Consider the following 15,012-nt stretch of genomic DNA (forward strand, 5'->3'; position numbering starts at 1 on the left):
CGCTCGGGGGCCTGGCCGAGATGCAGCGCCTGGCAGTGGCAACGCAGCTGAGAGCAGAGGAGGCGACGCACGGAGAACGGAGCGGCGCGGCCCGGCCCGGCCCGCGCGGCCCCGAACGCGACCCTGGGAAAAGCGCGCCGATAATTCCAACACGGGAGCGACCGAAAGAGAGAGCAAAGACACAGCGAGACAGAAAACAGCAGCCACTCGGAAAAAGGAAAAGACCATAGTAGCTAAGATCTTAGGGACAGTGAAATGGTATAATGTTAAACAAAACTATGGTTTTATAACAAGATGTGATAACCAGCAAGACATATTCGTGCATAGAACTGCTATTAAAAAGAATAACCCTGAAAAATGCATCCCAAGCTTGGGAGATGGAGAGGTGGTGGAATTCAAAATCATACAAGGTAGAAAAGGGTTACAAGCATCGCAGGTCACTGGGCCTGATGGTGTTCCTGTAAAAGGCAGTATATATGCAAAAAATCGTAGTCATGTTAGACAATATCTCCCTTGTAAACCCCCCCTACAGTCTCCCTTTCCTAATCCCACCTTTCCCTTTTACCCTATGTCCTATTACCCCCAGTGTATTCCCAATCCGTTTTTTCATCCATGGTTTCCCTCACAAACCCCTGCCTTTGCCAATTGTTTCCCCAAAAATCCCTTTCCGATGCCGATGGGGGGATGAAAAGGGGGAGGAAAGAAATTAAGCCCTCTCCTGCCTCAGTTTCCCCACAGGCATGTCCAGAGAGTTCTGTCTCCCTTCTGTCAGCCCTAAGATGTTCCGCAGAATCTGTTTGGACATTTAAAGACTCAGGAGGGTGGCTTGTTTTGTTTTGAAACAGTTCTTGTTATGTTTATCCAATTGTCTTCATTCTCCTTTTATTAAAATAAAACGGGTGAGATGTTGGGGTCCCTCCCCCGCCATGCAGCCCTGAGGGAGGCACGGGGTTTCCCTGCCCCTGCTCAGCCTCGTTCCCCATTGGTTGGTTTGTGTTCCCCTGCGCGGGCAAAGCAGCTCGGGCCCCGACTGTAACAGTCCCTCGGCAGAGCCCGGCCATGCGGCTGGGGAAATAAACATCTCTGAAACATCTAGCAAGAATCCGTCCGTATATATTTCCTTTCCACGGGCCTCCTGGTTTGATATAGGCGTGTTGCAGTATCCCCACTGCAACAGAGAGGGAAGCAGTAAAACAGACTGGAATCTTCTGCTCTCCAGTCCTTTTCGGCGATTAAGCAGTGACAAAGCTGTGGTAGAGGAACAGACCTGAGCATGTCCTTCATCCTTGCCAGCCCTATTACTCTAGGAAAGTAAACTTCTGTGCTGCCAAGAGTTGTGGGGGTTTACCTTTTCAGTCTCTGAAAGGACCCCAGCAAGTGCTGTTTACCCCGTGGTTTCTCTCAGGTATTTCCCTCCTTCCCATCAGGTTACACAAGCACAGCTTTTAAAGATGTCAAACTTCCTCGGCAACACCTTCCTGCATTTTTTTCCTTATTCCTAAAGTGTGGAAAATCACTCTGCCAAAGGCCAGTGTCCACAAGGGAAACGGGAGAGCCCCTGCAGAAATCGACTCTATTCGATTATAAAGGCACCGCCCCGTGCCACCCCCGATGGAGTTTCTGGAGTGTTCCGAAGGCGCAGTTTCCTTTTATTCCAAACTCCCGACCCCAAGTGCCCTCCTCCTTTCCCCATTGGCTGCGGTGCCAGGCGGGCACAGCCTTCCCGATCCGCCTACCCCATATGCCCCCTGCAACATGTTCCCCACGCCCATTCCTCCGGCATCCACTTACAGGGTCTGTGCCTGAAGGCTGCCACCCCCATTCCTCCAGACCCCCATAGGTTCCTGCAGGTTATCCAGGCGTTTGTAAGGACTCACGCAGCCATTTCTCTTATCCCTAAGGATAACAATCCCACTGCCATATTACCCCTTAGTCCTTGCAATAAGGACTGACTTTTCCAAGTGGGAATCAGTCTTACTTCACCAACAGGTGACACATCTTCCTGTCTCACCCAAAGCAAGGAAGGGGAAATGTTCTGTCACCCCAACCAGCACACTGGGTCATTTCATGAACTAAGGTGCCTTCCAAATCCCAAAGGATTGTTTACCACTTCACAGTATGAGCATGTGACTGTATTTAAGCCCTATGCTCAGCAAAAGGAACATTTTGCACTGCGTGATTAATCAGGGTTTAGTTCAGCTAAAACCAGCTAAGAAAAATAAAGAACTTCAAGTTTCTATGAGGTTTGCTCTTTTTGAAGACTCAGAGTATTTCCATTGCACGTGAACATACTTTTTTTTAATGCAAAGCATGTTTTAATATAAACATCCAGATGATAGAAAGTTTTGTAACAGTAAAAACAGATCTGTATGCTCAGATCTGTTTTACAGGATTGCAAAGCCAAACACCAAGGCCACGCTTGAAAACAGCATCTCTTGTCATACAATCAAAATGTTGTACACACAGAACACAGCTCAATGCTTCTCGAGTTCGCCAGCATAACACCCAGTTTGTCAAACCTTCAGCATTAAAATTTTTTTCAAGCTGCACGTGAAAAACACAAACTCACCCACCATGATAAGTGCTTCCATTCTACAGACATCTTGCTGAGGGGCAAAAATTGCCAAATGCCATGTTTTGGAGAGTGATATGAGAGTGCAAGGCAACCTAATATATATATATAAATCACACTTTAAACTTTGACCAACACTTAAAACAATTAAGCAGATTTCTATAGGTATCTCCCCTCAAATATTCTGACTGAGCTGTTCAGTAAGTACAGAACTTTATTTCCAAGTATTCCAAGACTGGAAAGTCTTCAAAATCATTCTGTATTTTCTACAGAGCCATTATAATTTAAAGATACAGCTATGTTTTAATAGTCAAGTCCTCTTAGATAAAAGGAATGAGAGATGCTTGCTTGAAGAGCAGGCCTTCATCATACACATTTCAACACACCCCCTTGGAGCAGTCAGCAGCCAGACTGTAAGAGCCATGTTTTCAGAAAGACAGGATGGTCTTGTGAATGATTTCAATGGACTCTCTGATCTCATCCTCCTTGATCACAAGTGGTGGAGCCAGGCGGATGATGTCGCCGTGCGTGGGCTTGGCCAGGAGCCCGTTATCGCGGAGCCGCAGACACACCTTCCAGGCATCGTAGTCTGCAACGGGAGGGAGGGAAAACAACAACAGGACTTTGAGGACATTTGCAGCACAGCAGAAGAGGTGTCACACCTGCAGCACGTGGTGCTGTTTGCCAGCTGGCAGAGACATGATGCAGGGTGTTCACAAAGGGAGAGGTCACTCAGCTCCCCGGAATCTGCACTGAGTGACACTGCTCCAAAGCTGCCCTTTGCCTCACAGGTTTGCCTCAGCACACAGAGTTCTGCTCCTGCACAGCTCCGTGCTTGTCTAGCACTCAGCTAGACTCCAAAATAAATCTAAAAATGGGAACCATGCAAAGAGGATGTAAGCAGACATGTGGACAGGACTTCAGACAAGGTCATATTTATGTAACCTGGATTTCAGCATATCATCTTGGAAAATGACACCATCTTCCTGCACCACTTTATCCCTTGATCAAGTACCTTGATATTCAGATTTCTGATATAATTCAAGGTGTTAATCCCTAGAAACTTGTTCTCTATCATTAACTTTTTTCTTCTTTGTACTCTCCTGTATTCCCTGTTCTCTTCTAACTCTCCTGGAGACAACTAAGCCAATGCTTCCATAATCTGTCAGGAACTGGTGTTCCATATGTGGACAATGTTTTCCAATGAGGAGAGACAAAGGTGTTTGTTGAGAGGCAGATTAGCCATCAGGTTTCAGCATTATCAAATCATAAAAGAGTTCAATAATTTAAAAACGATTGTTCAGCCTTTCTTAGTTAAACCCCCCCCATATTTTTAATGGCACACAGTAACTTAAATCAGTTTTCAGTGGGTACTACAGTACTATAGCCATGACCTGAACATAAACATCGTGTCTATATGCCACCCCCCACCTACAATTTAAATTGAAAAATACTTTTCCATGCTGTGATTGTGCAGTTGATTTTATTTCCTCACCTTTGGTTTCCCGAATTACGATTGCATTTAAGAGCCCTTTTCCTCTTACAGCAGTTACAATATTAGATGGAGTCTTCATGAGTTCGTTTCTTAGCAGATTACCCATTATTTCTGCATTTTTGGCTAGATTTTCCTCTTCAATTACCTAAAGAGAAGTCAGATCTACAGTCAGTTGAAGGGCACTGCATTTCTTTTATGTTCCATGGGGAAGGGGTGGATAATGACACTGAACCTGCTGAGACACAAAAGCTGCTGCAGCCACAATGTCCCTGCACAGGCTGCATGTCCCAGCAGGTTGGTATTGAGCCTTTACTCATTCATGTTTACAAGAAACAATAATCTCTTTGAAATTTTATTCTAAATTGACTGCTCTCTGTTTGCTGTTATTTACAACTAAACAGTAAACCTCTGAAGTCTCTTAGTCTTTCCAAGTCTGTGTATTGGGTAGTGATGAGGTTTTCTGTGTGACCTGCATCAAGGTAGTCAATTAAGCAAGTACAAAATAATTGAACTGCACCTTCTGGACAGGACATTTTAGTTTCTGTTTGTAAGCTTGAGAACAGGTATGGATCTCAGAGCAGCAGCTTCTGCTGATACAGTAAAATAACCCAATTTCAAAATGTCTTCATGAAATTAGTGAAGGTATTTGACCAAACTTACATAATTGCCTTGAAACTTCCCCTAGATAAATTTTATTTTGATATTTAAGACATTAAGACCATAAGAACATAGGAATTGAGACACATTTCCAATAAAAAAATTTAGAATCTGTTTTATGATCTATAGATAATCGCTACCAATTTTCCATTCTTATTTAAAGCGAGATTTCTACTCGTAGCATGAAAAATAATACTATTTACTTCAGCAAAGATCATGACTCCCTTTTGAATTTGGATTCCAGATCTTTATCCCCACACACAAACCTCTAGTGCTGCCATTGCCACACGGCAAGCTAATGGATTTCCACCGTATGTGGATCCGTGTTCACCAGGTTTAATGGTCAGCATAACTTCATCATCACACAGCACTGCTGAGACCTAAAATGGGAAGGTCAGCAAATTCACATATTTAGAACAGTAAACTTTAATATCTCTGAAGCAAACTTTCCCTCAGAACTCAGGAAAGGATCATTTTCAGCCTATGGTGATAAATTACATTTACATTCCCAGCTCTGTATACAGGGAATAGCAGATCTGACAGTCCATAATTAATTCCTTAAATACACTTAGTTATAGTGGTAATACAACTTTTAACCACAGCTGAGGGGCATTTCTCCAAACTGAATATTATTTCAAGAGTTTAAGCTTCAATACTTGCTTTAACAACTCAGAAATCCCTTCAGTTGGCCAAAATAGTTCAAGGCATTGTAATTTCCAGCCTAATCAGCAGGAATTTAAGTCACTCCAAGAGGATAAAATCAGCCATGCAGGCATGCCAAACAAATGAAATAATGCCAGTTGTTTAGCTATGAAGGCAGTATCAGGTATTCCATTATTTTGTCTCTCTCACAGGCTGGACTGTCTGGTCATAAATCATAGCTAATGTTGCAAACAACAATTTCTAAGTATGACAAGCATCAGATTTACTGTTCTTCCAACTGGCACATTTTCATTGTTAATGACTAAAAAAAAAAAACAAACCAAGATTATTCAACAAATGTTTGAGTCATTTGATATTATTTTAAATTATTAGTATTTCTTTGGTACTCACAGGGTATAAGCCACCAGAAAGGGCCTTTCCAAGAAGAATTATGTCAGGTCTCACATTTTCATGGTCAACAGCCAGCATTTTCCCTGTTCTGGCTAAACCAGTTTGTATTTCATCAGCAATAAACAGAACCTTTAAAGAGAAGAAGAAAAATCTTCTAAAAAACAAAGTAAAATCCAAACAGAACAGAGAATTCCTTTCACTCCTAACCCAGTTCCAACAATACAATTTTTTTTTGAGGTATCACAGCAATAATGAAGACAACTTTATTAATAATATGTCAGTGTCTTCCTCTGAAGGTATGAAAAAAATTATGAATAGCATTTACAAATTAAGAATCTGAGTTCTGTTGGAACAGAGACCACTGATTTTTAAATCAGAGATCACTGATAACCATTTTCTTCAGTGTTTCATTATGTGACCCATTATTGTTACTGATTCTTGGTAGCAGTTATGCACTTCAGCAACAAAGGTCCTGGATAGCCCTGGTAATTGGCTTTGGACCCAAGGAACTTATAATGTGGAAAAGAAATTAAAAGTCAAATTAACCTAAAATAAATGCGGTTGAAGAGCATTCATTAGAAACTTAAATCAATGCCAATAGTAAAAAATAGTGAAAAATGTGCACTGCTAAGAAGTAATTTTTAGTAAGGAAACACAAGAAGTATCCCTGCATTATTCCACTGAAAGAAAGGGAAATTATTAAATAGCATATAAACTTCTATACCTTGTATAGAAGGGTGACCTTATAAGGTACACCAGTAAACACAGTATGTAATGTTAAACGTTTCATGTTACAGTGAATTCCTCACATTGTGTTTTGTGCAGAGCTCCCTCACTCCTGTGAGGTAGCCTTTGTCAGGAACAATCACACCTGCTTCCCCTTGAATTGGCTCCACCATGAAAGCTGCCACGTTGGGGTCTTGAAGGGCTCGCTGCAACATTGGACATAGGGAGAGGAAAGAGAGAAAGAAACTCAGGTCAAATATAGAAAATACATATAGCAGAACCTGATTCTAGCCCTGGTGTTCTTCCTCAAAGGAAGAGAAGAGCATTCCTGTCAGGCAGCTCTCCCCGAGTGCCACTTCAGTTCTAACACTGTGTCACTGACTGCAGTGTAAAATCAGCTGCTGTGCTTGCTTGGGAAGGTACAAACCTTGCAAAGTGCAAACCCAGACAAGCAGTTTATCAGATCAGTTCATAAATCACCTCAGAAATACCCTCAGTTTCGTATTACCCCATACAAGACAAACAATTGCTCAAGTCTTCCCTTAAACAAAAAAAGAATGGAGCCCCTCTAGAACAATTTTACCTTAAAGCAAAGTCCACAGGTACATTCCTGCACTACCAAGTTCAAAAAGATTTAGAAGTCCACGAGGCACAAGAGATTTAATGATTCCCAGCATGAATCTACTACAGCTTTTCTCAGCATTGCCCCATGAGCAGAATTCCAGCTCTAAAGAAGGCATTAAATACTTGCAGGCCCTTCACCATGGGAAGCCTGATGCAGGTTCAAACCTGAACAAGCTTTTCCACACTGCAGCTATAACCCACTGAGAGACCTTTGCTTCCCCTAACCCAACTCCAAGGAGAAAAGCAGCTCTGTCCTATAATCTCTCAATATCCAAAACCCACTCACTTGTATGAAGCAGACCTAACAGGTACAGAGGTTTTTACTCACAGAAATGATGTACCTAATCAAGGTCACCCCCCACCCCCAACAGCTTGACAGGATTAATCTCAGAGAACACAGGGAAATACAGAATCAGTGGCATTTCAGGAGCTTGTGAAACAGCAGCCTGGCATGGTTTTAAGGATGCTGTGAAACTGAAAATAAAATTCACTGCAACTGCAGTGAATTCTAGTCGTAGAATCACAGGATGGTTTGGGTGGGAAGGGACCTTAAAGCTCATCCCATCCCACTTCTTGCCATGGGCAGGGGCATTTCCACTAGACCAGGTTGCTAGGAAATTAAACAGATCATGTGGTTTTCCGCTCATGTCCTAAAGCAAAACTGAAAATCAAAACCAAAGCAGAATTTACCCACATTCCAATTCATAATTATAACACACACATTCCTTGTATATGTCTACTCACAGATACCTTAATGTCAAAGCAAGGGTTTCAAAGAATAAACTTCTGATTTTCCTTGCTACTTACCAAAAAGACATTGCAAAATGATTTCTTACAAGAGAACAAGAAGTTGTCAAATACCTCAAGAGCTGGTAGATCGTTGTATGGGATCAGTTCAAACCCTGGCATGAAGGGCCCAAAGCCATCGTAGCTGGATGGGTCAGTAGAACTGGAGATGGCAGACATTGTCCTGCCCCAGAAGTTGCCAGCTGGAAAAAAAAGGGAGGAATTGTTTCAAAACTGACCAAGAGCCAGAACACTTTAAAGGACATCACACGTCCCATTTGGTGATGCATTTTAAGAGTTATCTAACAACGTATCAGCATCCTTCTCTTAATTGTTAGTATTTTGTATTGATGCCATAAATACACTCTGTTGCTATATCAAAAGACAAAAGAAAATTATATTCCAAGACCTGACAATTATACAAAATAATTTCCTTAAGTTTTGTTAGTAGTCTGAAAAATCAAAAAAAAAAATCAGGTAACATCATTTTAATGACAATGTTCAGCTTTAATGCAATTATTACTTATAAAATGTAGGGGGAAAAATAAACACCATTAATAATTTAAGTCCTAAAATCAAAGCTGCCATTAAGCCTAAATCAGAAAATACAATTCTGTGCACTTCAAAGTTCCAGAGGAACCCACTTATATATGTAAAAATATTGTGATTTGCACTATTTTAATCAGAAACATCAGTTAAAATGTCCATTACCAAGAAAATCACATCTTCATTTTAATATTTCAGTTAAACCAAGAGACTCCCACTAATCAGTAATAAGGTTCTAGTAAGACTAAGGAAGATGAAGGGTTCAGTGCCTTCACAGTTCACTATCCAACACAGAGTCTGTGTCAAGTTCTCTAAACTGATATTCAAAGTAATTTCTTAGTTATCCAAAAGAGCTTTTTTCTGCCAAAATGGGGAGCACATCCACTTTATCAAAATGAGAAAACATTTACTAAAAGTTAATTGTCTGAAGAGCAAAATTAAATATATAGAGAAGAGAAAGAAGGAGAAATGTTTGTTCAAAGAATTCCCAGAAGAAATGAAAAAAAAAAAACAAAACAAAAAACAATCTCTATTCAATCCCAGAAACCATAAAGCAAAATTCAAGTATGCATTGCAATTTATAAATGCTGCCTAATGACATTTATGGCTACTATATGTACGAAAAGTTAAAAACAGTATCTGCAGCTGTAGCAACTACAAAAAAAAAGTCAGTATTTAAATAGTAAGCTTTCTTCTGGAAGGTTTTATAAAATACAGAACCATTAAACGAAATTAGCATTGACGAAACTGCTTTATCTATAACCAAAAAATACTAAATATAAGTTGGTTTTTTTTAATTGTATATAGGTTTTTAAAATTTTTCTATTTAACAAATCCCAATAGTCTCTTCAGGAGCAGGTAACTTCTCCCTGTTACAGAGCCAAGCAGGGCAGGCAGGTAAAGGAAGGAAATATCCCAAAAGAGAATCTACTTTAGCAACATTGCTTTTACTTTCATTATATCAAGACTCCAATGTTAATGCCAATTTCTGGAAGACTTGGAGAATGCAGAACAAAAGCCCTGGCAGGTGAAGCCAAGAGGGCAGCTTAACCCTATTGCACAATCTAGAAGAAGAGTGGCCGAGGTTTGAGGAATTAATCTACAAAAAAGTTCTGTAAGAAACCAGTCAGAAATTAAAAGTACTGCACTTTAAGAGATTAAAAGAGCATGGAGGACTGGATGTGCTTTCCATGTGACTTCAGGCTGCCTCCCAACAATCCAGTGTCCAGATCCTCAAGACCTCAATTCATAACGCACACTCTACATACCTGCAAAAATGATTTTAGCTTTGTATTTTGGAACTCCTTTCACAGTGTAGGCCCATTTCCGAGCCAGTTTACAGGCAGTTTCTCCAGCTTCCACTCCTAAAACATAAAGCAGCACCATTATCACTCTTGCACATGAAACAGGCCATCAATGCAGCAGAAAATGTTATACAACCATTGAATTTCAGAGACAAGAACTAAAATGGAAATAAAATATTTCTTTACCTGTGTTCATTGGAAGAACTTTGTTATAATTGAACATTTTGGTGACGAGCTCCTCATATTCCCCAAGGACATCGTTGTAGAATGCCCTGGATGTCAGGGCCAGTTTTTCAGACTGGGCTTTCAGAGCATCCACGATCTTTGGGTGACAGTGGCCTTGGTTGACTGCACTGTAAGCACTTAGAAAGTCAAAATACTTCCTGCCTTCAACATCCCACACGTAAACACCTGGGAAAACAAACCTGTGGTCAGTACACAGAATAAAGATGACACAGGACAAAAAAGGCTCCTTAAACATAATCAAAGACCAGAGTAAATTTAAATTAAGTGATAATACATGAACAGCCAACAAGGACTTAAGATAGGTTCCAATGCACCTTTTCATGTTCACATTAAAACTCTCCACAGAAAGTAACAGAAGAAATTAAGTTGCTTGAAATTTTTCTTGCTGAGTTATTCTGAAGATTATCAAGACTTAGGCCTCTGTTTAGATAAATCATTTTAGAGACACCACAATTTTTTCAGGTGCCCTTATGCATAATGATTCTGCTTTCTAATCAACAGTTAGCTGTCTTTGTTTCATCAATGATCTCAACCCCACCACAAAAAAAAAAGTTTAGAAATCAATCAGGTCAAAATCATTCTGCCATGATCTCATTACACTTACACAGACACACCCCACCTACAACCTCCAGGAAAAACCTAAATAAAATACCTTTTCCTCTTTCCAGAGCAACAGGCAGTGGGTGATAGTTGTGGGCACCATATTTTGCCTCACGCTCAAAGATGAAATCAGACGAGGGAGGCCCCTGAATGGTTTTTTTAGGAGCAACTGAGGTGGCAGAGCTCAGCGAGGAATGAAGGCCTCGGCAGAGAACAGCAAGGCTCTGGGAGCGGGGTAGCTTGGAAAGCATGATGAACTTCAGGAATTCTGATACAGATCTGGAGGGAAAAAAATAAAGAGAGTTAATAATTAGCACTAAGAACACTTCAGAAGCAACGTCTGACACGACTGAAGTGGTTTTACTGCCAGGATTACAGGTTCCTCAACTATTTTGCAATTCGGCCAAAAAGCTTATATGAAGTATAAATTAAAGGGGAATTAACTTCAAACAAGTTGTTTTTTTCTATTCCAAAGTACACTTACAGAAAGAAAAAGAAAACTAAACTGTGTGACTCAGCAAGTCTATGAATCAGTTACATCATTTTTCCTGCAAGTGTCCCTTTTTCGCTGCGCCCTGAATTCCAAGGTACTTATATAAACTACAGTAAGAAAGTTAAGTTCATCAAACTTCTTGTTCTATTGAAATGTCCATTTTATACCAGATTGCCATCAGACAAATCATGTCACAAAATCAGAAAGCAAATAATACAACACCGAGAAGAAGCACCCGACACAAATCACGTTTAGCTGACACTATTAACAAATTTGATGAAAAGATTAGTTTTAACTGATCTCTGCTTTAAGAAGCAAAATTTGTGACTTATAAATTGTATTCTGGATTGTAAAATGTTGCCACCTACCCATAAAGCACTCGCTGATGGTACCATTTTTAAGACCATCATTCTGTTCGGCCTGGAAAAGAGGAGGCTCCAGGGAGACCTCAAAGCCTCTTCCAGTGCCTAAAGGGGCTCCAGGAGAGCTGGAGAGGGAATTTGGACAAGGGGTGGAGGGACAGGACAAGGGGGAATGGATTCACACTGACACAAGGCAGGGTTAGATGGGATATTGGGAAGAAATTCTCCCCTGTGAGGGTGCTGAGGCCCTGGCACAGGGTGCCCAGAGCAGCTGGGGCTGCCCCTGGGTCCCTGGAAGTGCCCAGAGCCAGGCTGGACAGGGCTTGGAGCAGCCTGGGATAGTGGAAGGTGTTCCCTGCCCATGGCAGGGGTGGGACTGGATGAGCTTTAAGGTCCCTTCCAGCCCCAACCATTCTGGGATTCTACGATCAAAAAACAGATGGAAAGTAAGGGTGTGTCAGATATTCATGATCATTAGAGCACTCTGTATTTTCCCAGCAATTCCCCCTGAATACATAACCTTGTATTGTCACCATCTAGGGATAACCTGAGGGTAGGATTTCATGAGGCAAACGCACTTTGATTTCTTCTCCATGCCTGCACCTCAGTCAATTTAAAGACACATCCCAGAGAAGGGGAAGTGAGTTGGCACTTTAAAAGCTGTTTGAGGAAGCTCCTCTCACAGCAGGGAACAGCAGAGAGCCAAGAGTTCTCAAAGCTCAGTTTTCTGGTCTCACAGAACATGACACTTACAAACTGGCAGACAGTTTGATCCCAAGAGGAGGATCACAGATCACAACACGTACTCTGCTTATCAAATGCAGCCTCCTCTGTAACACACTCCACAGCAGACTGAAGAGCTGAGCAGCCTGGACACTGCTATACCACCTAACAGAAGCAGATTGCAAAACCTAACCAAAAGATAGCTATGAAATACCAACAGGAGGATGCAAGGATGGCTTACACAAGGGTGCTGTTATTTCAGGCTGCTTGCTGAGACAGAAGTATTAAGTCATGGATTTATCCCTACTTTACTTTGGAAAAGATCTGCACCCTGAAGGTGTTGCCTTGAACAGAGAGGCATTTCTTTCAGCAGACTCCTCAGGTATTACTTTGCTGCTCCACATTCTAACCAAAGCCAAAAGACTGTTTTCTCTGTCTACCAAAATCCAAAGAAGAGTCAATATTCTCTATTACAGCAAGAGATGAATGCTGCACAGCTCTGGGCATGTTTCCAGCTGTTAAAGATTAGCCCTCTGTGTTAACACTTTTCAAGATTGTTATTCAAGGATTTCGCAAACAAAAAAACAAATAATTCTCTGTGCAAGAAAAAAAAAATCTGACCACTCAGTATTTCAACCTGCTTAACTCCTAAAATGTAATTGGTCTGTGACATCCTGGCCCCTGGCAGAGCAGAGCAGCTAATCCTATCACAAGCTTCTATATTTTGGAGATTTTCCAGACATTCCTGAAATGAAAGGTACAAAGAAGTTAAACTCTCATCTGCCCTGTACCTTTCTGCATGAAGAATCACAGATCCCCAGTTTGAGGTTCTTGTTTTACTTCTTTCAGGTTGGAAAATATTAATCAGATTTTTTTTAAAGGGCTTTTTCCTCCCCTAAGGGAATTGCCCTGCAAACTGTGCTAGTGAGGCTACATCACTTTAGCCAAGGTGTGGAAGACTACATGGAGAAGAGCTGAGTAAAGCTGAGAATTACAGATTAATCTGGAGTTAAAAGAAGGGGGAAAATTTGGGTTTGATGATCAGCAACACAAGGTGAACAGAAATTTCAGAAAGGGGAGGGGCACAATAAGGAAAAAACCCCAAGCAAACAAAATGAAATAAAATCAAACTCATTACAAACTGTGAGGAAGAGAAATATGAATGTGCACTGCAGCAGGCAGTACTGGAATCAGAAGCCAGGGAATTACAGCAACTGGAAGAGGTCTTGCATCAGAACAGAAAAACCACTCAAAACACAACTATAAAACACTTGAACAGCTCTGCTCAGCTTTTGAGCAAGATTATCCAGACAGAAGCCTGCAGACTGCACAAGTAACTTGAATACTATGTATCTGACACTGAAAGACACCCCAAGGTAAATGGGGGATATTGTCAAACACATGAAAACACTCAGGTTCATGTGGATAGAGCAGAGAATCGCACTGCAGCCTCTACCAGCTGAATCGAAGGAGTGAACGCTCGAGGGGAGAAGCAGGAGGACATCAGTGTGGACAGGCCAAGCTACCTGTGCAGACCAGCACCACAGCACAACAGCTCAGGGCCCAGGCTGGCAGGCAAGAACTGCAGAGTCCCAGAACCACTGAGGTTCGAAAAGACCTCTGCTATCATCGAGTCCAAGCTGTACCCGATGCCCACCTTGTCACCAGCCCAGAGTGACATGTCCAGTCCTTCCTTGGACAGCTCCAGGGATGGGGACTCCACCACCTCCCTGGACAGCCCCTTCCAAACTCAAATCACCCTTTCTGTGAAGAAATTCCTCCTGATGTCCAATCTGAACCTCCCCTGGCACAGCTTGAGGCCGTTTCCTCTCGCCCTGTCTTTGTTACCTGAAGGCAGAGCCCAATCCCTACCCGGCTACAGCCTCCTTTCCGGGAGCTGTAGAGAGGGAGAAGGTCCCCTCTGAGCCTTCTCTTCTCCAGCAAAACAAGAAAAAAACAAGGAAAAGCAATAAACCCAGGGGTCAAATACCAGATCCCCCCCGCCATCCCCCCACCAAGGCGACGGCCAAAGACACTGCAGAGGCAAGGATGTGGCATCGCGAAGCGGGGCTGACACAGGCACAGAGGAGGGACGGGCTGTCACCTCCCCCGCCCCCCGCACAGTGACAGCACTCCCGGGGCCTTGCCCACGGGGCCGGCTACAGCCTCCCCGGCCGCGGGACAGAAGCAGGGCACGACGGCCCAGCGAGAAGCAGGAATGGCCCCCGAGGGCGGGACGGGCCGTACCTGGTGCTGCTGGAGGTGCCGGAGGTGCTGCCGCTGCCGGGGCCCGCGGATAAGAGGCGGATGCGGCCGCGGGCCACTGTCACCGCTCCTCGCCCCGCCCCCGCCCGCCTGACGGCGCGGGAACCGCGGCTGCCGATTGGCTCTCGCGGCTGATTGGCAGCCACCGCCCCCGCGCGGCGGCACCGCCCCTTGGCGCGAGGGCTCCCCATTGGCGGGCGCGCGCGAGCCGGGGCCCTGCCCGTCCGCGTCCCTCAGGGGCGGCCCCGCGGGCCCCGCCCGCCGCTCCCCCCGGCCCTCAGAGCGGGGGCTCCGGCCCTTGGGCGGGTTCGTGCCGGCGCCCGCTCTCTCACCGCCTTCCCCCGTCCCTCACACCGGCTGCTCCGTCCCTCAGACCGGGGGCTCCGCTGCCCTCTGCCGAATTAGCCTAGGCAACAGTCTTTGCGGTCACAGAACCCCCCACACACCCTGGCGGGATGAACCCCCCCCGGCTCCACCCCACTGTCCTCCCGCCGCTGTCACCGCTCAGCCGCACCTCGGGGAAGTCACTGTAGAAAAGGGCGAGCACTGACAAAAAACTG

The 15,012-nt window shown here is 43.5% G+C and overlaps 1 protein-coding gene across 1 annotated transcript; it reads right to left on the reverse strand.

Moving 5' to 3' along the window:
* Positions 1-2,270: 2,270 nt before the first annotated feature.
* On the reverse strand, positions 2,271-14,555 carry OAT (ornithine aminotransferase). Its single transcript, XM_069020223.1, has 10 exons — positions 14,435-14,555; positions 10,662-10,888; positions 9,950-10,174; positions 9,728-9,823; positions 7,989-8,116; positions 6,587-6,709; positions 5,778-5,906; positions 4,991-5,104; positions 4,068-4,212; positions 2,271-3,161 (listed from the first exon to the last, which is right to left on the reverse strand). Exons 2-10 carry the CDS (start codon positions 10,858-10,860, stop codon positions 3,001-3,003), a joined length of 1,320 nt encoding a protein of 439 aa, XP_068876324.1. The 5' UTR covers positions 10,861-10,888; positions 14,435-14,555; the 3' UTR covers positions 2,271-3,000.
* Between the last annotated feature and the right edge of the window lie 457 nt (positions 14,556-15,012).

The sequence above is a fragment of the Aphelocoma coerulescens genome, chromosome 6 (assembly GCF_041296385.1).
Source record: "Aphelocoma coerulescens isolate FSJ_1873_10779 chromosome 6, UR_Acoe_1.0, whole genome shotgun sequence".
Lineage (NCBI taxonomy): Eukaryota > Metazoa > Chordata > Aves > Passeriformes > Corvidae > Aphelocoma > Aphelocoma coerulescens.